The sequence below is a fragment of the Silene latifolia genome, chromosome X (genome assembly GCF_048544455.1).
Source record: "Silene latifolia isolate original U9 population chromosome X, ASM4854445v1, whole genome shotgun sequence".
NCBI classification, from domain to species: Eukaryota; Viridiplantae; Streptophyta; class Magnoliopsida; order Caryophyllales; family Caryophyllaceae; genus Silene; species Silene latifolia.
Genome location: NC_133537.1, coordinates 138,251,668 through 138,277,727, shown reverse-complemented (window position 1 = coordinate 138,277,727; position 26,060 = coordinate 138,251,668). Strand labels below are relative to the sequence as shown.

Below are 26,060 nucleotides of genomic sequence, written 5' to 3'. Positions count from 1 at the left end.
TGATTACCTCATATCATTACGATCAGAAACAACCAAAGATACAACATCATCAGGAAGACAACCTTCCCAAACTCTCCTACCACTACAAAAACCATTAAAATGAGCTAAATCGTGCGCACAACGGGAATAATGGCGCCTAACAAACAACCAAACAACCTTCAAAAATCAAAAATAGATAGCTCATGCCCTTCTTGTTGCTTTGCAGGTGATGTGACTCATATTTGCACACATTTAGTCCCCGAACTAACCTCGTTCCTATGCTTTCTTGCATGCATTAGGGTCGTTATCTTTAGCTTCCTACTTTGCATATTCTTTGAGGTTTTGTATCCTTGGTAGGAGAGGAATGCTAACCTTGCATATATGGAGCAAAACGGAGCTAAATGGATTGCATCTAACGACCAAGCAACAAAGAGGAGACCAATACTAAAGGCCTAAGTTAATAAAACAAGTATTTGGGCAATGATTAAGGACCCCCAAGGCTCCTCAACGATCCCCGCGGATCATGAGGCAGCCAATTAAAGAAGAAGCCAAACTGACCTATGAGACAGGCGTCCCAAGCTCAGCCCGAGCGTCCTGAAGAGCACGACGGGCGTCCCAAGACTCAGCCCGAGCGTCCCACAAGGAGGATGGGCGTATTCTTTTACAGTATGGGCGTCCAACAGGGGCAGGTCGGGCGTTTCCTTGAGGGACTTGCAAGTCGTTAATCTTCATTTTAGTGACTTAATCGTCATTTAAGCCCTTAGTTACCCTAATACTTGTACTTAGTATAAATACTCCATTGTATTAGGAGATTATAACCAAGTTTTTAACCAAGTTTTTAATCAAGTTTTATTAGTGATAGTCAAGTTTTATTACACAATTTAATCTTAATCACATCTTAATCTTTCCTTAATTATTCAAGTGTTCTTCGATTTAGTTGGGTAATTTGAAGACTATTTGGGTTTATGATGGTGAGCGAGTCGTTGTTCACTCCATCAAACACATTTATAATCTCAACAAACAACTAGTTAGTGGTTAAGTCGAGGTCGATCCACGGGACGGAGTGCTTTTGGTTCTAAGCCTATCTATCTCAATTTATGCTAGTGTCACAAATTGGTTTGGGTTGGAGTTGGTGAGTCTAAACTAATGAAAGCAATAAAGTAAAACAAGCAATAAATTAAAATATGTAAACAATTGATTAAAGGCATTAGGGTGTCATGGGATCATAGGGGAATCATGGTGAAGTAGCATAAATGAATCATGTGGATGCAAGCAATTATTATTGTTGGAATCGATTTAATGTATATCTTACGATTTCTAGGGGAAACTTAGGTCTCGGAGCCGAGTCGGTCAAGACTATACAACACCTACAAGTCGACTTGGTTTTCCCTATTAATGTGATATAACATAAATGAGTCCTAGGAAGGTTTGGGTACTGGAGCCGAGTCGGTCAAGACTGTACAACACCTACAATTGACTTAGTCCTTCCTAATCAACTATATGCATGGTCTAAAAAGCCTTGAGTTGGTTTATGTCTTACAAGTCTTGTTGAAGAGATAAGAGAAACATGCTAGGTTGTCAATCAAGTATTTCATCAAACATGACAAGTGCATAAATTGGAAAACAATAAGCAAGCATTCATATGATCTCATTAAGCATAAATCTTTTCCGTGATTAACTCCCCTAATCCTCCACTAATCCCTAGTTAGGAGACTATTCACTCATTATCATGGAAAACATGCTAACAAGGGTGTCAATCATATTAACAAGTCTAAACATGATGAAGGAGTAAAACAATAAACAAGGATTGAGTAAAGAGTAGAGAAATTGTACCAACTTAGGATGATCAAATAGAAAGCAAAGAATAATAGAAGAAAACTTGATTGATTGATGAAGCGTTATCAATTCTCCAATAATAACCCAATAATCTTCAATTACCCAATAATAAATCTTGAACAATAATTAAGGAAAGGTTAAAGTGCAATTTATGGAATGATTAAGATTAATCTATTCTAATCTACTCCTAATGAGAGCTTAATCTAAACTAAGGAAGTTTAATCCCTTGATTATTATAAATGGAGTATATATAGTGGTACAACATTACGTTAAGCAAGGGTAGATTAGGAAATAATATGCTTAAGTGTCGAATAGAGCCTTGCAAGTCCTAGGAGGAGCCTCACGACTCCCCATTGCGAAGACAATCTCGCTGCATAACAATCCGCTCGATCTGGGCTAAAACCGAGCGTCCTGAGCTTCAACCCGAGCGGGTTGAGAATGACCCGAGCAGGTTGAAGGGTAACTCGAGTGAGTTGATCTTGACCCGAGCGGGTTAAGCTGCAGAATCCTTTTTCTTGCTTTTATGCCTATGATGCCTTCATATACTCTTTATTCCTATCATCCTTGGTCATCATTCTTGCCTCCTCTTCATACTAGTCCATCCAAGATCGTCAACAAGCTTCCAAATATGCGCGAGAGACGGGAATTCCGCCTCATTATCTCCTTTCCTACAAGACATATAAAATGCACTAGGAAAGCAAAATAGAAAGGATTTGACGGATAAAATGGCCATGAAATGCTATATTAGTATGCAAAATTAGGTTCAATTAGGGGACTAAATGTGCGTAATTATTACTCACATCAGTTTATTGGAGAATTGACAACTCTTCATCATTCATCAAGTTTTCTTCTATTATTCTTTGCTTACTATTTGGATCATCCTAAGTTGGTATAATTTCTTTTATCCTTTGCTTAATTATTGTTTATTGTTTTACTCCTTCATCATGTTTAGCCTTGTTAATATGATTGACACCCTTATTAGCATGTTTTCCATGATCATGAGTGAGTAGTCTCCTAACTAGGGTTAATGGGGGATTAGGGGAGTTAATCATTGGGTAGATCTTTACTTAATAAGTTTATATGATTGGTTTCTTGTTGTAGTTTCAACTTATGCACATGTTATGCTTGATGAAATGTTTGATTGACAATCTAGCATGAATCGCTTATCCATTCAACAAGACTTGTAAGACATAAACCAACTCAAGGTGAAGTAAACCATCTAGGACTCGATTTTTGGACAAATAAGGCTTGAAAACAGAATTTAAATTGGACAAAATTAGACTCAACAAATGGACTGATTTGAACACAAACAAATGCTAACTAATTGATTTAAGGAATAAGAAGATAAAAGACTTAAACTTGCATAATTTAAGACACAAAACAGTATGCTTGGGACGTGACAAACATCTCAAATGAACCGAGTAATGTGACTGAAAACAGTGAAAGTAGGATTGTAATTTAAATGCTTATGAAGTAAACATTCAAATAACAATTTCCACAAGGACTTAATAACCAGGATATGACTTAAACTAGATCACGAAGTAGGTTTAAGCCTTGAAATTAAACACAAGATCATGAAGAAATGTCTAATTCCATCTCAAACACTAAGTAATAAGGGGTTTTCCGCACTAAGCAAGAAGAAAATTGGTTGAAAACTTCAGTTTCAAACTCATTCTTTAATTTACTCAAATCTGATTTTTTACATGAGATGAGAGCTCCTTAAATAGAGTCCTTGTTGCAATCCTAGCCCTACATCTAAAGTAGCATCTAATGGCTCAAAAGAGTCTTCTAAAAAGACAATAAAAATGGCCCAAAGGACCTTACACAAATCAGAAAAGTAAAACTACAAGACAACTAATTTAAAGAGGATTGTTGACAATAGTACAAGCTTCATTGGCATGCTCTCCTTATTTATCTTATAAGGACTTCTTGGGCAGCTGGTGAGGCTCGTCCATAAGGAGTAGAAGACCCAAACTTGCAGCAAAAAGTACTTTAGAGCTTGTTTGGACAAAAGAAGAAAGCTTGAAAGCGATGTTTAGCACATACTCCAAAACCGTATTCATTGTGACCACTCGGTTTGGTGCAGTCTTTTGCATCTGGTTTAAACCCTTTCAAGATTAATTATCCTAGGCAAAAAGGCTCTAAACTCATCATAGAAGAGTCTTAGGCCGGAAAATGGCATGTGTTCTTAGACGGAATTTGAATTGGACCTCATTTTAGGAGATGGCCCAAAACCGTGGAAAAGGGAGCTTGGTGTTGTTTCTAATTTCACTTCATAAGGCTTGTTAGACCATACATATAGTTGAATAGGGAGAATTAAGTCGACTTTTAGGGGTTGTAAAGTCTTGATTGACTCGGCTCCAAGACCCAAAACTTCCTAGGAATTGTAAGATATAAACTAACTCGATTCCACTACAACAATAATTTGCTTGCATCTATGAAACTTGTTTATGTGATCTCACCATGATTCCCCTATGAATCCATGACACCCTAGTGCCTTAATCAATTGTTTACAAACCCCATTTACTTGCTTTGTTTTACTTTCATTTGTTTACATTTCCTTTGTTAAGTAGTTTAGATTTCAAACCTCAAACTCAACCCAAATTGTGACACCTAAGACATAACTTTCTACAACCGATAAATCAATACAATACCCGTCCCTTGGGATCCGACCTTTACTTACCACTCTATTAAGAGTAGTTTGTTGAGATTATAAATAGTGTTTTGATTGGTAAGCTTAGACGACAAAGTTTCAACCGAATCAGCAGGATGTCGATGACGGCCTTGCAATCGCTTTCTACAATAAGTTTTCACTGACCCCTTCTTGCAGCTTCCTTGATCCCCTCCAACACCGCTTTCGCCTCCGCTTCTCCCACTTCCACAACTCCCCTTCGTCTCTCTGCCATCGCCCATACAACTGTCCCCTCATCATCACAGCAGACCACCTCTAGCCCGAATCATCATCCTTCCTTCATTCCAGCATCACACGTAATCCTCACCCATCCCTCACCTAACCCACCGCTCTCACGCCTTCCATCCCCCCCCCCCCCCCAATTCCCCTTCCATTCTAGCCTTGACACACACTACCCCTGTAACACCCCCGTATACCAAGGTGCCTTAACAAGGATCACCCTAACATATAACGATGCTACTATCTCGGTTACCCGAGATAAGTATATCAAAAGAGACCATCAAAGAACAATTATTAAAGTATAATGTTAACTGAATACATAGTCTCAAAACTGAAACCAAAGTAAAAAGAGTATAAATCCAAATACAACGAAACCAAGTATCTAAAACTCGTGACAATGAAAGCTAAGACTCTAGGTGATGGCATCCCCTCCTCGTGCCCGTAGCTAATATGAACCATCACCTGTCACAATTTACTCACCATCCCCGAATAGAACACCGCAGTTTTACAAAACATAAACGGGGCCAGTTCACTGAATAATCGAGATAAGATAATTACAAAGAAACAACCAACGCAATTCAATTCAACTGTATAACCACTCTCCCAACTCTAATAGTATCCAATAACCGGCTACACACCTAAGTGTGTAGCCCTACCAGATTACCCATCCCAATAGGTAATCCTCACCGCCAGTGGGGGACCGCAGCCTTGCCCACCTAAGCCCCACTCATCGCAACGAGTAATAACCCATGTCTATTAATATGAACATCCCCCTTGTGACGAGAACCACAAGGGGCGAATCAAGGGCATGAAGCCATTCCTGAATGATGACTCCACTCAGCCGAGGACGCACCTCGCAAACATAGACAAACAACAACCAATCCAACAACCAAGAAAGACAATTCCAATAATGATACTAATCTTGCCAATACGACAACCAATCTGTCTTAAATTAATTAAAAGGCAACTGAGTAGGGAAATCCTACCTTATCACTGATCCGAATCACAAGTACACAGCGGAAGCTAGAAACGTTCCTCTACGAATCCTTCACCTAACAACAATCACAATAACTCTAATCACAAACATGCCAATCAACCATTTTCCCAAATCTAACCATTAGGGCAAAACCCTAAAAGACAAAACAACTCAAAAGACACAAAACTAGTGACTTACCGACGAAACTGATGCGAAAGAGATGAACGAACGACTCACAAACGATCAATTGCCTTGGGAGTCATTAAGGATGATTAGAGGAGTGAAGAACCTAGTTAGGTTTTGGTAAAAATGAATAAAAACTATTAAACACGATTTATATAATCTTTAATCACCTTTAATCAAACCGCGAAAATTAATCCCGTCAGGCCGGTTACTCGGTCGAGTACCTGGAGTACTCGGCCAAGTACCCCTTACTCGGCCGAGTATTACACTACTCGGCCGAGTGTTCCTGGGCAGTAGCCTGGCCAGAAAACATATGACAACTTACTTGGCCGAGTTAGCCCTATTCGGCCGAGTAAGCTAAACTCGAAAAACAATAGTATTATAGTCTTCCCTCCTTAAAAGGAACTTCGTCCCCGAAGTTCATACCAAACCTAAAACAAAATGATACAAAGCAACACTAAATACTTCAAGACAACTCCCACAACTACTCAGAAGGACTACTCACACCGACTATGAACAACAAAATAACTCATCCCAAGCTCAAAGATACCAACAACACAACCATGTTGACCTCAAACTAACTCAAAACATGCATGCGACCATCTCCTACCCCCCTTAAAAGACAACGGTTACATCCCCGTAACCAAACATACCTGTTCAAAAAGGTGAGGAAAGCGCTCTCTCTAGACTCCTCCGGTTCCCATGTGGCCTCCTCCACATTATGATTAGACCAAAGTACCTTAAGTAAGACAGTCTCACCATTCTTTGTATTGCGTACCTTTGTATCCAAGATCTCCTTAGGAAACTCTGCATAAGTTAGAGACTCATCTAACTCTATGTTCTCAACTTCAAGCACATGGGATAAGTCACACACATACTTCCGGAGTTGTGATACATGAAACACGTTGTGGACCCGATCAAGCGATGGTGGTAAAGCTATCCGATAGGCTACTTCACCTACCCGGTCTAGAATCTCATAAGGGCCGATAAACTTCTGACTCAACTTCCCTTTCTTACCAAACCCCATCACTCCTCGCATAGGTGACACTTTCCCAAGGACCTTGTCACCTACCGCGAACTCAATGTCCCTGCGGTGCAAATAAGCGTAACTCTTTTGTTGATCTTGAGTTGCTTTTATCTTTTGGCGAATCAAGTGAACTTGCTCAATCATATCTTGCACCATCTATGGCACTATTATCCCAACATACCGAACTCCTGCACTTCCTGCCATACAAAGCCTCAAAAGATGTCATCCCAATACTGGTGTGATAGATGTTGTTGTATGAAAACTCGATCAAGTCCAATCTATCTTCCCAACTTCCACCAAACTCCATGGCACAAGCTCTTAACATGTCCTCTAAAGTCTTGATAGTCCTTTCGGTCTGACCATCTATTGCAGGATGAAATGTTGTACTCATCTTTAAGGTAGTTCCCATCAAGTTCAGCAACTCTTGCAAAAATCGCGATATGAACCTCACATCTCGATCCGACACTGTATCTTTTGGTACCCTATGTAACCGTACCACACGCTTCCTGTATCCAAAGCTAGCTGCATCTTAGTCCAAGTATCTTTCATCGGGATAAAGTGAGCTGGTGAGGCTAAAGTCGTATTATCAAATCAAAGTAAAACTATCTCAGGACTAACAAGAATAGCTAGTGATAAGACAGGTATCGAATCCACAGGGAGGCGGTAAAAGCTAAGTCTAAGAGTATTTAAGTCATCTAGAAGTAACCGATTTCGGGGGTTTTGTTTTGAGTTGATTCTAACAAACTAATTGCAATGTAAATAAAGGATGAATAACAATATTATTAAAAGTCTAGGAATTAGGTTCACTAGGTCAATCAGTCGGGGATTATCAATCAATTACTAGATTTATCAAGTTGTTTAAGGTCATAAGATCGGTCGACTCCATTATGCCCTTTAGATTGATTCTAACATGCGGTCGCTATGATTAGATACTTTCTATTTGATTATCGCACCTATATCAATTCTAACCCTATCGGCGATAGGATCGATTCGCTACACTAATTAATAACTCAGGCCTCAAGTTGATTAACTAAAAGAATTACAATAATCAAACAACAACTTTAACGATAACAATAGCAACTAATTGATTTTCCCTTTTAATTAACCTAGATCCCCTTCATCCTAGATGAGGAGATTAGCTACTCATAATTATAATAACAACAATTAATATGATTAAAGATGAAAACATAATTGCAAGCATAAAACAATAATTGAAGAACATAAAACAATAATGATTAATTAACGAGGAAAGATTAGTACCATACAAGGGAAAGATTAGGGTTCTAAGAGAGTTTTCCAAAGAATATCCAAGCAAAATATATCGTAGTCTAACAATAAAACACGAGTCTTTAATTTATAACAAAAGATTAACGTTTTAGGAAATTCCGGAAATAAACCCGCTGAGAGAGGATCCTCGATCGAGTCGAGGTGACTCGATCGAGGATACCGCTCGATCGAGTCGGAAGGACTCGATCGAGGAACTTGCTTCACAGGTTCTTTCTTCTCTTCTTTCAGTTCTAGTCTTCATGATTCCTCGTTTCCCGTGCCATGCTTCGTGTATTCTTCTATGCCGTCTCCGCCATGCTAATCTTAGCTTGATCATACTCATAACGAGTCATTTCTGCATCAAAACACAAAATAGCGGCAGATTTCGACAATTCATTGAAATAAAGCATATAAATGATATAATAGGCACGAAACGGTATGTAAAACGGTATAAAGGGAGCTATAAAAGTATATATGAAAGTGATACATCAAACTCCCCAAACCAAACCTTTGCTTGTCCTCAAGCAAAGCAATCAGACCAAACAAAGAACAACAAACATATGGTGAATGAATAACTCGAGCAAATGTCTAGGCACATACAAGACTCAAATTGTCCATATCTAGAACAAAGTAATGACAAAAATGGTGCTAATAAAACAAATTCAAAAGCACGGGTAATAGACTAACGCAGCTCTTACTCAAGATGTGACATGATACCGAGACTCAACCAAATACTTTTCAACCTTGCAAGACCATTTTGTTGGATTCTCGCGGTTTCACTCATGCACTCATAATGGGTGAGATATATGTAAGATAGAAAGAAGTAAGACTCTCACTCAACTTATGAGATATGCATGCAATCTAATGTGATAAGAGATTCTCCAACTAATACGCATTCACGAAACAGACCAAGTACATGTATCAAGGACATAATGGTGGTAAAGTGGCATGGGTATAGAAGTGGCTTGTGCAAAAGCACGTATGGATATGTGAGGCTCAGACGGTAGTCGCAGCACTAGACCAATAGCCAAATCTAATAAGAAGTAAAACAAACATCCAGCTGGAGAAATAATCTCAACTTTGACAACATATGAGAGAAATGTAAAGGCTCTCCAAATGTGCATTAGACTCCAGTAATTACCACACACGACCTCCTAACAAAACCGAATGAAGCATACATTTTTTCTTCTTTTCTCTTTTGAATCTTTTTTTTTTGAAACTCTTTTCTTTTTCATCTCTTTTTCTTTTCTTTTTTTTTTTTTTTCTTTTCGAGACTCATAGAGGCCAAATCGCGACTTACCTGAGCAATTTAAGCAATGGAATTGAGAAAATAAGAACAAGAGAACGATTCAAACAAGTGATAAGCAAGTAAGCACAAGTTTTAAGTGAGTTTTGACGATGATTGATGATGAATATAGAGAGAATGAGTAGTAGAGGAGGTAGAATGCAGGAAAGTAGTAACCAAAGAAGAAGGGAATTGAAAGGAATTAGAGTAACAAAAGCATAAAACCGGTGAAAATAAAACTCGGAACCCTGGTCTAAATTGGATCCTCGATCGAGTCGCAAATGCTCGATCGAGGAACCAAATTCCTGACTACCCAACTTTCGTTTTAAACTTTTTGAAATTCTTCATCGTTCCTCGATCGAGTCGCAGCTGACTCGATCGAGCTGATAGGTTCCTCGATCGAGTCGCCTCTGACTCGATCGAGGAACCAGGCTGGGGCTCCTTTCTTCGTCTTTTGTTACTCATAACTTCAATCCCGTCAAAATTCCCGCAAAAGACACTTGAAAGCATATCAAGTACCCTCTCCTCGTCTCTCCAAGTTCAAGGAAACATAAAAAACAAAAGCAATACGTGAATTTAAATCCTAATTACAAACTAATAGTTTACAAAATCCGAGCCGCCTCTCGAGCGGCCGGTTTTTTGCGGTCCCGCACGACCGTAATTCTTCATCTGTAAGAAGAATCAATGCGGAAGAGGTCAAGAGCCTCTATTACCCCCACAAAAGCACCTTCATAGTATGTCTTCAAGCGTTGCCCATTAACTTTGAAGGTCTTTCCCGTGTCGAAATGCGGTGTAAATCGACCCAAATTTGTTCACATCGATGAATGGTGAACGGTCCGGACCATCTACTCTTCAATTTACCAGGAAACAAGCGCAAACGAGAGTTAAATAAGAGAACTTTCTCACCAACATGAAATTCTCTTTGCAAGATATGCTTGTCATTCCACTTCTTCGTTCGCTCCTTGTATACTTGAGCACTATCATAGGCATGCAATCAAATTCATCTAGCTCATTCAATCGCATCGCCGTTTCTCACCCGCCAAAGAGGGATCCATATTCAACTCTTTAATGGCCCACATAGCCCTATACTCAAGCTCCACAGGTAAATGACAGGACTTGCCATAGACAAGTCGGTAAGGTGAAGTTCCAATCGGCGTTTTGAAAGCGATGACGGTAAGCCCACAAAGTGTCATCGAGCTTCCGACTCCAATCCTTTCTCGTTCTTGCTTACCACCTTTTCCAAGATCTGTTTCACTCTCTGTTGGAAACCTCTACCCTCCACCGGTTTGAGGATGATAAGCCGATCCTCTTCGGTGTGTAACACCATACTTCTTCATGAGAGAATTGAGATGACGCTAATTGAAATGCTTGCCTCCATCACCGATCATCGCGCGAGGCACTCCAAACCGTGGAAAGATAGTCTTCTGAAACAGCTTAACAACAGATTTAGCATCACAAGTGGGGGTGGCAATTGCCTCCACCCATTTAGAAACATAATCTACTACTATTAATATGTATTGGTTCCCAAAAGATGTAGGGAACGACCCTTGGTAATCAATGCCCCAAACATCAAAAATCTCTACTGAGATTCCAGGTTTGAGGCATCTCATGCCTTTGCGAGATATTGCCGGTTCTTTGACAAGCATCACAAGAACGGACAAAGTTAGTAGCATCCTTAAGGATAGTAGGCCAATAAAAACCCGATTGCATTACCTTAGCAAAGGTCCGAGAAGGACCATGATGACCACCATATGAAGAAGAGTGACAATGAGAAAGGATGGCACGTACCTCACCCTCTGGGATACATCGTCTGTATATACCATCGGCACACTCTCGAAACAGATAGGGATCGTCCCAGAAGTACCTCTTCACATCATGCATGAACCTCTTCTTCAAAGATAAGATAAGTCAAGAGGAAGTGTACCTCCTACCAAATAATTGGCATAATCTGCAAAAACATGGGGTATTTGCAGCTACAATAGAAGATGGTCGTCTGGAAAAGAATCATCGATGGGCAAAATCTCTCTTCCCGAGAATCTCAATCTGACAAATGATCTCGAACAACATTTTTCAAAGACTGGACTTATCACGGATTTCTAAATCAAATTCTTGCAATAATAAAATCCATCTAATAAGTCTAGGTTTAGCCTCTTGTTTGGTTAAAAGATACTTTAAAGCTGCATGGTCAGTGTGTACAATAACTTTAGAACCAACAAGATAAGCTCTAAATTTGTTTAATGAATAGACAACTGCAAGAAGCTCCTTCTCTGTAGTAGCATAGTTGATTTGTGCATCGTCGAGAGTCTTGCTTGCATAGTAAATGGCATGTAACACCTTGTCCTTTCGCTGTCCCAAAACAGCTCCAATCGCATAGTCACCGGCATCGCACATAATCTCAAAAGGAAGGCTCCAATCCGGAGATCGGATAATAGGAGCTGAGATAAGTGCTTGTTTGATCCTGTCAAAGGCTTGAACACACTTGTCAGTAAACACAAAAGGAGCATCTTTATGAAGAAGCTGAGTTAGAGGTTGAGCAATTTTAGAAAAATCCTTTATAAAGCGGCGATAGAACCCTGCATGATCAAGAAAACTACGCACACTTTTAACATTAACCGGGTACGGGAGTTGCTCAATTACCTCAACCTTAGCTCTATCCACTTGAATGCCCTTACCTGACACCAAATGACCGAGTACCACCCCTTCAGTAACCATGAAGTGGCACTTCTCCCAGTTGAGAACAAGGTTGCTCTCCTCACAGCGCTGCAAAACTTTAGTCAAGTTTCTCAAGCAAATATCAAAATCGCACCATATACACCGAAATCATCCATAAAGACCTCCATGATAGACTCTATGTAATCATAAAATATGGCCATCATACAACGCTGAAAGGTAGCAGGAGCATTACATAAACCAAAGGGCATCCTCCTATAAGCAAATACACCATATGGACAAGTGAAAGTGGTCTTTTCCCGATCCTCGGATGAATGGGTATCCGAAAGAAACCGGAGTAGCCATCTAGGTAACAGAAATAACTATGACATGCTAATCTCTCTAACATTTGGTCAATGTAAGGAAGTGGGAAATGGTCCTTTTTAGTGGCCGTGTTCAACTTCCTATAGTCAATGCACATCCTCCATCCTGTGACAAGTCTAGTAGCAATCAATTCATTTTTATCATTCTTTACTACCGTAGTACCTCCTTCTTAGGTACAACTTGGACAGATCGACCCATTTAGAATCGTAAATAGAGAAAATAATACCAAAGATCAAGTAATTTCTGTACCTCTTTTCTTACCACCTCCCGCATTGGAGGATTTAGTCGCCTCTCGACCTTGTGCACTAGGCTTGTGGCCTTCTTCCAAGTGAATTCTATGCATACAAAAATCAGGACTAATACCTTTGAGATCGTCAATGCTATACCCAATTGCCTTTTTATGAGTTCTCAAAACAACAACAAAGCAGATAGTTGACCTTCGATTAGGTTAACATTGACAATCACTGGGTTCATCTCACAACATCAAGAAATTCATATTTGAGATGAGAGGGAAGAGGTTTTAATTCAGTTTCTTTACCTCGCTTACCTTAGGTGTGACACCCAAATCAGTATACCTTCTCGATGTGGGAATTCCTCTCCGGTTAGAAGCCTCTCAATCTGATGAACTGGACTCCATGAACTCGTCGATCACCGGATCCGTGACAAGGGCAATCTCCAGAGGATCCCTGTCCAAACACATAGGAAGACACTCATCAATAGTAAAATCAACAACATCTATACTATGACAAGTCTCTTCTATCATGGGGTTTTTCAATGCTTTTTCTAAGTTAAAAATAATCATATCATCCCCCATAGCTAAGGTCAATCTCCCTTGCCTAACATCTATGACCGCCCCCGCAGTATGTAAGAACGGTCTGCCCAAGATGATAGGGATTTGGTTGTCTTCAGCCATGTCCATGACAACAAAATCAACGGGGATGAAAAACTTCCCTATTCGAACAGGAACATCCTCTAACACCCCCAGTGGGTGTTTAACAGATCTATCGGCCATCTGAAGTGTCATATTAGTAACTGTCAACGGACCCATATTTAACTTTTTACAGATAGAATACGACATAACACTGACACTAGCTCCCAAGTCACAAAGAGCTTTACTAATAGAAAGGTGACCAATTTGACAAGGGATAGAAAAACTTCCTGGATCCTCTAATTTCGGTGGTGAGTTAATTGGCAACATGGCACTGCACTTCTGAGTGTAAGCAATAGTTTCCACCGCGTCAAAGGATCTCTTCCTTGTCAAAATCTCCTTCATGAACTTTGCATAAGCCGGCACTTGAGTAATTAGTTCAGTAAAGGGACACTTACCTCGTAGATTCTTCACGACCTCCATAAACTTACCGAATCGCTTATCCACTTGGATTTTTGTTGTCGGTGAGGAAAAGGTAGTGCAATGGTTATGGGCTCGGCTTGCTTCTCTTTAGAAACAACTTTTGAAACACCGTCTGCGACGACATTTGGGATCCTCGATCGAGTTAGGGGTGACTCGATCGAGTGGCGGATCCTCGATCGAGTCGCCTCTGACTCGATCGAGGAACCTTTACAGGTTCAGCTGCTTCGTCTTTTTTACTTTTATCGTCAGCTCGTGTTTCAACTTCGTCAGGTTCTTTCTCATCATCACTAAGCTCCAAATTACCCAATCCTTTGGGATGCATGTAGGGGACCTCATCAACAATAATGGGCACATCTCTCTCAAGGCTTTGTAGGTCGGGATTCACATAAGAAGTACCGCTCCTCAGCTGAATAACATTAGCTTGCTCATGAGCTTGCTTACCTTGAGGAGGAAGACCTACGGCCTGTTTTGATGGGTTTTGAAGTGCCATCTGAGCCACTTGATTATCTAGCATCTTGTTATGGGCAATCAACTCAGAGATCTGAGCCGTCTGCTTCTGCTGCATCGACAAAGTTTGTTGCAAAAGATTGCGCAACTCTGCCATATCATTGTTCGGAGCTTGGTGAGGAATTTGTTGAGGAGTTTGCTGAGGAGGCTGCTGATATTGATTGTTGAACTGCTGGCCTCCTTGATTTTGCCTTTGATATCCCCCTTGTTGTTGATTACCGCGATTGTTAGGAGGGATATAAGGATTCTTTTCGGTTGTGATCTGCGGGTTTTGCACATTCTGGCTAGACCATTGAAGGAACGGATGCTCCTTCGTTCTTTCATTGTAAAAATTAGAGAAAGGTGTACCTTGTGCACCTTGTCTGTAAGCCTGAAAGGCATTAACCTGCTCCAACGTGCTCATACAATCAGCTGCACCATGACCATCTAAACCGCATCTAGCACAAGTCTTCTCTACTTGTCGACTCATAGATGAACTCTCTCTTTACTACCCAATGATTGGGTAGTCTTTATCTCAAAGAATTTGGGCTGAAATAGTCTCCTCTATTTGTCTTTGCCAGAGCACTATCAACTCCAAAGACCTCACGTGCTTCCCCTAGGATTTCCATACCTGGCGGTATGGGTAGCAATCTGATCAATCAACTTCCACGCGTCACCATCATTGGTGTTATCTTGAAACCTCCCATTCGCAGATGAATCCAAAAGGGCACGATGATCGTCAAACAACCCATTATAAAACTGGTTGCAAAGGAACCACTTTGGGAAACCATGATGGGAACGATCGAACTAAACGCTTGAAACGAGTCCAAGCTTCATTCAAATCTTCGGAGCTCCTTGCTTGAAACTAGTAATTTGATTCCTCAAAGCATTAGTCTTCTGAGGCGGGAAGTACCTCTTGTAGAAAGCAAGGTAAAAGGAATTCCATCAGAACTCCCTCGGTATCCATATCCATATCTCTTAACCACTCAGCTCCATCTTTCGGAGAGAAAGGAAAGAGCACCGCTTAACTTGATCTTGTGTCACTCCACCGATAATGGAATAGAACAAAGAGTAAGTGACAAACTTTTCCATATGCGTCGCGGGGTCCTCAGCACTGTCCCTCCAAACATGTTTCGTTCCACCAAATTGATGTAAGATGGCCGAATCTCGAATGTTCCATTGGTAGTAGTGGGCGCTTGAATCCTTGTGGAATAAAAGCCAAGGTTGGCTCGAATGACCGCTAGAGTAGGCATGATGATAGTTTCGGGAATATCAGGAATAGGAATATCAGGAATAGGAATTTCTTCCTCCTCCTCTTCGTAAGATCGACCGGCTGACTCTGTGGAGCTCGCCGTTTCGACGTCAAGTATACTCAAGTCTTCTACTTGACCCACTTCTTGATTAAATTTCCGTCTCGTAGCGAAAAGTCTTCTCGGTTCGGGATCAAAAGAAGTAATCTCGGACCTATTAGACACGGGCATAAACAGAACTAACAAGAAAGTGTGAGAACGGTCTCAAGGAACTGGGTTCCCTGAGACAAAAAGACAAAATAAACACAAAAAGACTAAACAATTGTTGCCTCCCCGGCAACGGCGCCAAATTTGATGAGGCTAAAGTCGTATTACCAAATCAAAGTAAAACTATCTCAGGACTAACAAGAATAGCTAGTGATAAGACAGGTATCGAATCCACAGGGAGGCGGTAAAAGCTAAGTCTAAGAGTATTTAAGCTGTCTAGAAGTAACCGATTTCGGGGGGTTTTGTTTTGAGTTGATTCTAACAAACTAATTGCAATGTAAATAAAGGATGAATAACAATATTATTAAAAGTCTAGGAATTAGGTTCACTAGGTCAATCGATCGGGATTATCAATCAATTACTAGATTTATCAAGTTGTTTAAGGTCATAAGATCGGTCGACTCCATTATGCCCTTTAGATTGATTCTAACATGCGGTCGCTATGATTAGATACTTTCTATTTGATTATCGCAGCCTATATCAATTCTAACCCGGTCGGCGATAAGATCGATTTGCTACACTAATTAATAACTCAGGCCTCAAGTTGATTAACTAGAAGAATTACAATAATCAAACAACAACTTTAACGATAACAATAGCAACTAATTGATTTTCCCTTTTAATTAACCTAGATCCCCTTCATCCTAGATGAGGGGATTAGCTACTCATAATTATAATAACAACAATTAATATGATTAAAGATGAAAACATAATTGCAAGCATAAAACAATAATTGAAGAACATAAAACAATAATGATTAATTAACGAGGAAAGATTAGTACCATACAAGGGAAAGATTAGGGTTCTAAGAGAGTTTTCCAAAGAATATCCAAGCAAAATATATCGTAGTCTAACAATAAAACACGAGTCTTTAATTTATAACAAAAGATTAACGTTTTAGGAAATTCCGAAATAAACCCACTGAGAGGATCCTCGATCGAGGATACTGCCGATCGAGTCGTGATGACTCGATCGAGGAACTTGCTTCACGGTTCTTTCTCTCTCTTTCAGTTCTAGTCTTCATGATTCCTCGTTTTCCGTGCCATGCTTCGTGTATTCTTCTATGCCGTCTCCGCCATGCTAATCTTAGCTTGATCATACTCATAACGAGTCATTTCGCATCAAAACACAAAATAGCGGCAGATTTACAATTCATTGAAATAAAGCATATAAATGATATAATAGGCACGAAACGGTATGTAAAACGGTATAAAGGGAGCTATAAAAGTATATATGAAAGTGATACATCATGAGCCGACTTTGTTAAACAGTCGACGATCACCCAAATCATATTGTTACCTTGCTGAGTCCTTGGTAACCCAACGATGAAGTCCATAGAGATCGACTCCCATTTCCATTCCGGTACCTCAAGTGACTGAATCTTACCTTATGGTCTCCGTTGTTTACCCTTTACTCTTTGGCAAGTTAGACACTTAGCCATAAACTCAGCCACCTCTTTCTTCATATTAGGCCACCAAAAAGTCTTCTTTAAGTCCTTATAGAACTTGTCACCACCCGGATGTACGGAATAAGGAGTGCAATGAGCCTCCGTCGTGACCAACTTCTTCAAGTCGACATCACTAGGTACACACCATCTCCCATCAAAACGAACACTCCCATCTGTATGGATAGAAAACCTCGAAACTGTGCCACTCTCTACCCTTAACTTCCACTCTTGAATCTTGGGATCAAGTTCTTGTTTCTTCTTTATGTCATCATACAAATCTGGCTCGATAGTCAAGTCACTGATGGCATCGCCCTTTCGAATCATATAGATCCCCATCTTAGAAATCTCATCCCGCAGTTTTATCAAAGACATAGCAGTGCACAACGAATGTACACTCTTCCTACTCAAGGCATCTTCTACCACATTAGCCTTACCCTCATGATAGATGATCTCCATGTTATAGTCCCGAATCAACTGTATCCATCTCTTATGTCGCATGTTCAGCACTTTCTGTGTGTAGATGTACTTCAAGCTCTTATGATCCGAAAACACCTTAAAGGTCGACCCATAAAGGTAGTGCATCCAAATCTTTAGAGAAAAAACCACGGCACCCAGTTCCAAATCGTGAGTAGGATAGTTCTCTTCATACGGTTTCAACTGCCTCGACGCATAAGCGATAACCTTCCCATTCTGCATCAACACACAACCCTACCCATTCTTTGAGGCATCAGTATAAACCTCAAAGTTCTCACTTCTCTCAGGTAGAGCTAGAACGGGAGCTGTGGTCAAACGCTCCTTTAATGTTTGGAATGCTATTTCGCAACTCTCATCGCAACGAAATCTGGTCTCTTTCTTCATCAAAGCTGTCGTAGGTCTAGCGATCTTAGAAAAGTCTTTCACGAACCTCCTGTAGTAGCCAGCTAAACCCAAGAAACTTCGGATCTCAGCAACATTCTTCGATACTTCCCAGTTTGTCACGGCCTCAATCTTACCAGGATCCACCGACACACCCTCTTTTGATATCACATGGCCCAGAAAAGCCACTTTCTCTAACCAAAACTCGCACTTAGATAACTTGGCATAGAGCTGATTATCTGGCAAGGTCTGAAGTACTAACCTCAGGTGCTCCTCGTGCTCCTCCTTAGTCTTAGAGGAGAACAAGATGTCATCATTAAAGACGACCACAAACCTATCCAAGAACGGGCTGAAAATCCGGTTCATAAGATACATGAAAACTGACGGTGCATTAGTCAACCCAAAAGGCATCGCCACATACTCATAGTGACCATACCGCGAGCGAAAAGCTGTCTTTGGAATGTCCTCATCTGCTATCCTCAACTGGTGATAACCCGACCTTAGATCGATCTTAGACAACACTCTTGCGCCACTCAGCTGGTAAAAAATATCATCAATCCTTGGCAAAGGATACCTTTTCTTCACGGTGACATGGTTCAATTCTTTATAGTCGATGCATAGCCTTATACTCCCATCTTTCTTTTTCACAAACAAAACCGGTGCACTCCAAGGTGATATACTGGGTCGAATGTACCCCTTGTCTAGCAACTCATCCAGCTTCTTCTTCAGCTCTTCGAACTCTTTAGGCTCTATCCGATACGGTGCTTTAGATATAGGTCTCATCCCCGGTTTGAGTTCAACACTGAAGTCGATGTCCCTCTTAGAAGGTAACCCTGGTATTTCATCTGGAAAAACGTCACCAAACTCCTCAACCACTGGTATGTCAGATGCTGACGGCTCTTCCACACGCATATCCCTCACATGACAAAGGATTAAAGGGCACTTCTTCCTCAAATATGACTTTAAAGTCATTACCGCGATCAACTTCATCTTAGGTCTTACTATGAACCCCTTATATGATACCTTAAATCCTTTAGGCCCCTTTAAAGACACTCTGTTTTGTCGACAATCTATCTTAGCCTCATACTTTCCCAACCAGTCCATCCCGACGATAACCTCAAACCCATCCATTGGAAACTCTAACAGATAGACTGGTAAGTCTACTTCCCCCACCATCACGGACACCCCTCTATACAACTTAGAACATGACACCGACTCTCCCAAAGGTATAAACACATTATCTTTTACCAGTTCATATTCTCCCAAACCCATAGCTAAGGCACGACTTCTAGACACAAAAGAGTGGGTTGCTCCCGAATCAAACAGAACAAAAGATGGTGTGTTATGAACAAGAAAAGTACCGGTAACAACATGAGCATCATCCTCCGCTTCCTGCTTGCCCATCATAAAACGTTTCCCCACTGCTTTTTTGGCCTCCACCCTGAACCGTGGTAGCCGAAGTAGTTAGCTTGGCTGCCGAGTTCTGCGTCACACTGTTGTTCGAACGCTGTTAGGACCTCCATTATTGAGGTTATAGCCGCCATTGTTGTTGTTCTGTCCTCCATGATTACCCCACGACCCAGCTGGCCTGTTACTAGCGAAGCTCTGGCTTGGAGCGTGCGAAACGTTTCCCTGATATGTCCCTGGAAACCCCCTTTCCTCTAGCAGCACTTATACACTTATACCTCTTATGACCCGATCCACTGCAGTTGAAACATGTAAGGTTGGAGTTATCACTTGTACTCCGTCCGCCTCTTGTTCCCATGTTCGAGACCCCCTCCCTGCATAACTAGATCCTCCAGAAAAGGTCCTAGCCTGATTGTGATTACCCTTCTTGTGACTCTACTGGTTGCCGCCCTCACTCCCAGCCTTTCTTTTCTCTACATTCCTTTCCTTAGCCTCCTTGGCCAAGCCCACTAACCTCTCAGCGTGCCTCGCTCTTGCATATACCTTATTAAGATCTGTGAGTACCCCAGCTGGTAGTCTATCCATGATCTTCGATGCCAACCCCTTCTCAAAGCGAAGAGCCAAACTCCGTTGACCCAGTTGCATATTCTCCGTATATCGTGACAACTCTATAAACCGGTGATAGTACTTTGTGATGGTCATGTTATCAGCCATGGAAAAGGAATCGAACTCAGCTCTCAACTTATGGTGAATGTGTTCCGGCACGAAGTGTTCTCTCATAGCACTCTTGAAACCTGCCCATGGGATAACATCCTGTCCCCGGTTCCTGTAGTATGCCCGAGCCTCCTCCCTCACGTTATGCCACCATACCCCAGCCTCATCCCTTAGGTAAAACACAGCCTGTTCCACCATCATATCCTCCGGACACTTCACCACCTCTAGCAAACTCTCCATCTCACGCTGCCAAATGTCAATAAACTTTTGGCTCACAGGTGCCCTCATAGGTAGAGGGGTGGAAGTGAGAAATGGTGGTGCTCAGCTGAGATGCATCCATAGGTTTCTCCCCTCCCTTACCCACATTCTTGAGTGCCTTCATGAGCGCATTTTTCTAGATACCCGTATCTGTCGATATTGGAATTTACAGAAATCCCGACAAAACACCCGATGATGATAGGACACATGTTTACTTACATCGCTTGTTAGCTGATTTCGTTTTGTGATGCGGGACAAGCGTTATTTGACGGTTTTATAATTTAAATGAAATTTAAATTATTTCGAAATAAATGAAATTTATTTTATCGATTTTCATATTTTCGAGTTTATTTAAAATTTAAAAGCTTTTAATTTATTTGAAAAATAAATTATTATTCAAAGTTTTTATTTTGAATTTATTTGAAATGAGATATTTGATGGTTTCATGTTTTATCGCTTTATTTTAATTCGAAGAATTGATTTTCAAAGCAGTTTTAAACGAGGTGTTTTGAGACGGTTTTAAGCTCGATTTTTGAACGATTTTGAGCACGAGTTTCGAGGTATAGCTTTGGTGCGAACCCATCCCCATAGGTCCCGGGTTCGATTCCCCATACCACCACCCTTCCCCCTCCTTTTTCTTCCCCAAACCCGACACCCAACCAATCCCCTCCCCTGTTTTTCGAGCCCAACCCAACCCCAACTAGCCTAGCCATCCACCCAACACCTAACCCATAACCCAACACCTATCCCAGCCCAAACCCGCGTCCAAACCTATACCAAAACCCACAGACACAACCCAACCCGAGCCCCTGTTTTGCCGCGCCATAGCAGGGTGCAAACCCATCCCAACAAACTCCCTTCCTCCTTTTCTCTTACTTATTCCCCAAGTAAGAGAAGATATTTTGATCATTCAACCAGCTCACACAATCTTCACAAAACCAAAACACAATCCCTTTGTTTATCCTTTCCAAAACCAAAAGATTATCCTTCCTTACTCCATATTTCGACCAAACTCTCCTATCCCTTCCTCAAGCAACGTTTTTGGAACCCTAAGCAGCTAATTACCAAACCCTAGCACCCCCATCTCATTTTCCTATATAAACAAACACCACACACACCGAAAAAGGGGACGAAAGAACACGGTTTTGAGAGCTCTCGAAACCCTAGCAAACCACCATCAATCCCACGTAACAAAGCAACTCTAAACTCCTATCATACCCAGAAACAAAGCACAAAGTTCACACAAGGGATTAGACGAACATTAGAGCATCGATTTTATCTCTTATTCGTGTTCTCTTGCGTTCTGGACAACACCTGTTCTCGTTCATTTTGAGTCATGTTTTAACCGTTTTTAATTCTGTTTTTTTTGTTAAATTTTGATTCTTTGGAGTTTAAGAATTTCAGAACATCTTTCGGATTTAAATTTGAGTAAGAAACGAAGTCATAATCTTCGTTTGAAAATCGCTGCACGAAGTGCTTTTTACGCGAGAAATTGTTTTTGTTTTTCGAAATTGATTTTGTTAAATTGCTTTGGTTTTTGTTTTATGATCGTCAAAGACGCGGCTTCTAAGCAACACTTGCATACTGGATCCCGAGTGGTGTCCAAGTTTACATGTAAGTTGAGGGTGCACAAAATCCCGTCTCTTTCCTTCTCCTTTTGCTCGTGTTTGTCACGGCCTTAGGCCTTTTTGTCTCGTTTTTTGCATCATTCGTTAATTATCGTTTCATTAGTTAATGTTTCGTAATTATGATGTTAATGATGGTTTAATGGCTGTTTAGAATAAATAGTATGTTAATCACATGTTCGTTTTTCAATTTATGACGATAACATGTTAGTTAGAATAATTGTCATGTTTAAATTATAGAACGAAACAATTTGTTAATTGTATGATGATAGCATGTTTTAAATTAATTAAAATGAAATTTTAGTTAGTTTAATTCTTTCTCACATGATTTGCATTTGTTTAATTTTAATTATGAAGTAATTAGATCGTGTTCACATGTTTTAATGTTTTGTTTTAATTTTAATTATGAAATAGTTAAGATTAATTCACATGTTTTGTTTTACTTGATTTATGATGCATGCATGTTATTTGTATCGTTTATCATTGTTAAATCGCAGCTTGGCCAGATTAATATGTAGAATGCATGTTAAATGAATTAGACATTCATAGGTCATACAAAACCCGACATAGGATTTAAATGAATTTCTTTAAAGAATTTAATGAATTCATCTCTTCTCATGACGATTTCTCGCTAGCTGAATTGCGCATGCTTAACATCTGATTCATGACACTCGATGACTAGAATAGTCAACGTTGACCACCTGTTTTGGCCATGTGATGCCTCGGCCTCTTTTCCCTTTGTCTCGGCCTTCGTGCCACTTTGGTTCGGTTTTTTGTTTCCGTTTGTTTAATTATTGCGGTTTATTTCAATTGTTATTGTAATTTAACCATTGTAATTATTGGAATTAATTTCAAGCAATGTAATTTGTACATTAAAATATGGGTCAAGTAAGTCCTTTATTTTGAGTCAAAATGATTTTACAAAACCATTGTTTTAGTTGGTTAAATTGAAGTATTTAATCAATTAAATCGAAGTGAGTGCGCAAAACGATGATGAGGCCAAGGACGAAGTCCATGTGAGCCGTGGCCTCACCATATGGCACGAATTTCAATGCCTAAGTAGGTTAGTCGTGTCGTGTGTCAAGTGTCCATGTTTAACAATTATATTTAGATCGAGTTGTATCTTTAATTCAATTGTTTGCAAATCGAGTCGATGAGAATCGTCTGGGTTGTAATAGCTAGCTCCCCAATGGCTCCCCCACTCCCATCTAAGCCATGTTTGTGAATGCTTGTTAGTGTAGTTCAAATCAACCTCACATGCTAAATCACTTGGACAAAGTAGATTAAAACGCATTAAACGATTAGAAACCAAGATCACATGTTAGGATCAAAATAGTGTTTTGCACTCTCATACAACAATCGTAGTCTTGTCCAATTAGCCATCATAGTCCCAAGTAGAGGCCGTTATTGCAATGGGCGGGGGGTGGGTGTTTTATTAACGAACTTCCCATCACGTACTTTCAACAACGAACTCAAATCTCGTTTTCAAAAATGGTTCCCAAATTTCCTTAAATTTAGTGGTGACTCTAAACGATTTTCAAACCCGTGGATATAAATTCAAATCCCCACATCCATATTTTGGCGACTCCGCTGGTGAGTTGTAACTTGAAAAGGAAAATGATGGCTAATAGGACCAACACTATGATTTGTTTTGCATACATGCATTACCCATTTGAGACTTTAGGAGGACCACCTCACGCATTGGGTCGATTTCAATGGTTAGGAGGTGACGTCCACTATGCTAATTTAAATATCAAAATGGTACCGCCGAGATCTTTAAGCACTTGCTCTTACCATATTGCACATTTCTGCTTATGGGAGGCTTGACTTTCTTTGATAAGGTGGATCATTGGCATATACCCAATTAGAGGACCAACCGAGACTTAGAAGCGTCTAGGTTCATGCACGATTAATATGCGAATGCTTATGTGCTATGTGATCATCCTCCAGGTTTTTTTTGAAAATATCGACTGTTTTGTCAAAACCGTTTTTTCGAAAACCGTCTTCAAATCAAGCATGTTTTCAAACTCGAAATGCTGCCGAAATAGATATAGGGTTTTCGACCAAAATGAGCTTTTTATAGCCGGCATGCTTCCCATTTAAAATCTCATTTTCAAATCATCCATTTTCAAATCAATTCCGAAATGAGTTCTCACCGCACCCGAGCATAGAATATGTTTCGAGTCAATTCAAACCGTGTCATTGGTTCGAGTGAACCATGTGTCTAGCCAATACACAACCCTAGTAGGTCGCCCAAGCCGCCTCTTGGGTCCAAGTCAAGCGTGTTGACCATTTGGTCAAAGTCAAACCACCAAAACGTCCATCCTAGACCACTTAGGATTTTTTTCACGAGCCCACGAACCATGTTTGGTTCAATCACGGGTTAGTCACACCGAGTCGGTGTCAAGTCCAAGTCAAGAAGTTAGTTGAGTCGAGTCATAGCCCTTGTTAGGTCTAGACCCCTCTTCCATGCGACCCCTTACAAGTGAGCCACTTAGCTCATTTCCTGGGTCTAGTTCTATCTTTGAGTCAAGTCTGAGTCAAAGGTCAAGTCTGTGTGTCGAGTCCTTATTTGTGCAGGGGATTTTTATTTGAGTATTGATTGGTTTGGGGTTTTTCTTGTAGAAAAGCCACCTCAAACCCGAAGGAAAGCAATGGAAGCCGCCGTCACTAAGCTGAGTGAAACTTTGGAGTTGATGATGACTCGACTAAGAGCCATTGAGGCTAAGATCAATGGGGAAAACATTGCTACTACCCAACCAGAAATGATTGAATTAGAAAAACGGTTCAAGCTTATCGAAGGTCAACTGAAGCTCTCTCGGGGAGAGAGCATCCATTATGAGAACTCCAGGACCTATGCTCCGGTCCAAGATGAACTCCCTAAGAACTTTGTGCTCACTGACATCCCAAAGTTTAAAGGAACGGAGGACCCTCTCCAATACATTCGATCCTAAAAAGAACACCGTGCCCTGAAAGGTGTACCCGCAAATATGCTCTCTGCCATCTTCGCTCAAGTCTTTGAGGGTACACCCAAGGGCCTGGTTATATAACCTTGAACTGAAGAACTACCCTATGTTTGAGGACATCACCGTAGAGTTTTGCAAACATTATGCTGATAACGCAGAGATCCAAACCACTATGAGGACTCTGGAAGTTATGAACCAAAATGAAAAGAAAGGGTTCACTGATTTTCTGGCCCGATAGCACGCAGAGAGCGTAAAGATAGCCAGAAAACCCGAAGAAACGGAAATGGTAGACAAGTTTGTGAAGAATATAAGGCCCGTCTACCGTGATGTATTGAAGTATCAAAACTTTAGCACTTTCAAAGAATTGACAAGGCATGGGAGGAAAATCGAAGATGACCTCCGAGCTGCCGAGATGGAGAAACCAAAGGGGTATACTGGGGCCTCATCCTCTAAATTAAAGGCACATGCTAGTGCCAATCATATTTAAGCTATTAGCATTACGGGAGGAACTTCCAAAAGGCGTTAACGCTCTAGTCCAAGAGCATTTACTGACATAGGGTGTACCTACACATACGCCTTAGAAAGACTCATGGCCTAGGGGAAATTGAACTCCATTGGCCCAACTCCTGAACCACCATTGGAACAACGAAATAAATGGTACAAGCCTGACGCATATTGTGCATACGACCAAGGCAAAGGACAAGACACCGAAAACTGTTTCCGTCTCAAACATGAAATACAAGATATGATCGAGAGTGGAACACTCCCGATCCCGACGGTCAAACCCAACAACGTGACCAACCCATTTGGTGACCACACGAATGCCGTATTTGTCGAAGACAATATTGATGTGACTCATTTGATCCAACCCGTTTGTCGCCTAAAGGGTTTCTTTGTAGGAAAGGAGTTCATTAATTGTTCAAAGTACCTTCCAAGCC

The 26,060-nt window shown here is 40.7% G+C and overlaps 1 protein-coding gene across 1 annotated transcript; it reads right to left on the bottom strand.

Moving 5' to 3' along the window:
* Positions 1 to 3: 3 nt before the first annotated feature.
* Positions 4 to 6,912, bottom strand: LOC141618447 (uncharacterized). The gene is made up of 2 exons (XM_074435556.1): positions 6,539 to 6,912; positions 4 to 82 (listed from the first exon to the last, which is right to left on the bottom strand). Exons 1-2 carry the CDS (start codon positions 6,910 to 6,912, stop codon positions 4 to 6), a joined length of 453 nt encoding a protein of 150 aa, XP_074291657.1.
* Between the last annotated feature and the right edge of the window lie 19,148 nt (positions 6,913 to 26,060).

What these genes read in the sequence shown, in the direction of transcription:
- LOC141618447 (XM_074435556.1), bottom strand. Translation starts at nt 6,912, where the DNA reads ATGGGGTTTGGTAAGAAAGGGAAGTTGAGTCAGAAGTTTATCGGCCCT. An exon ending in TTCCTCACCTTTTTGAACAG is followed by an intron (nt 83 to 6,538) that starts GTATGTTTGGTT and finishes TGGTTTTTGTAG; the next exon opens with TGGTAGGAGAGTTTGGGAAG.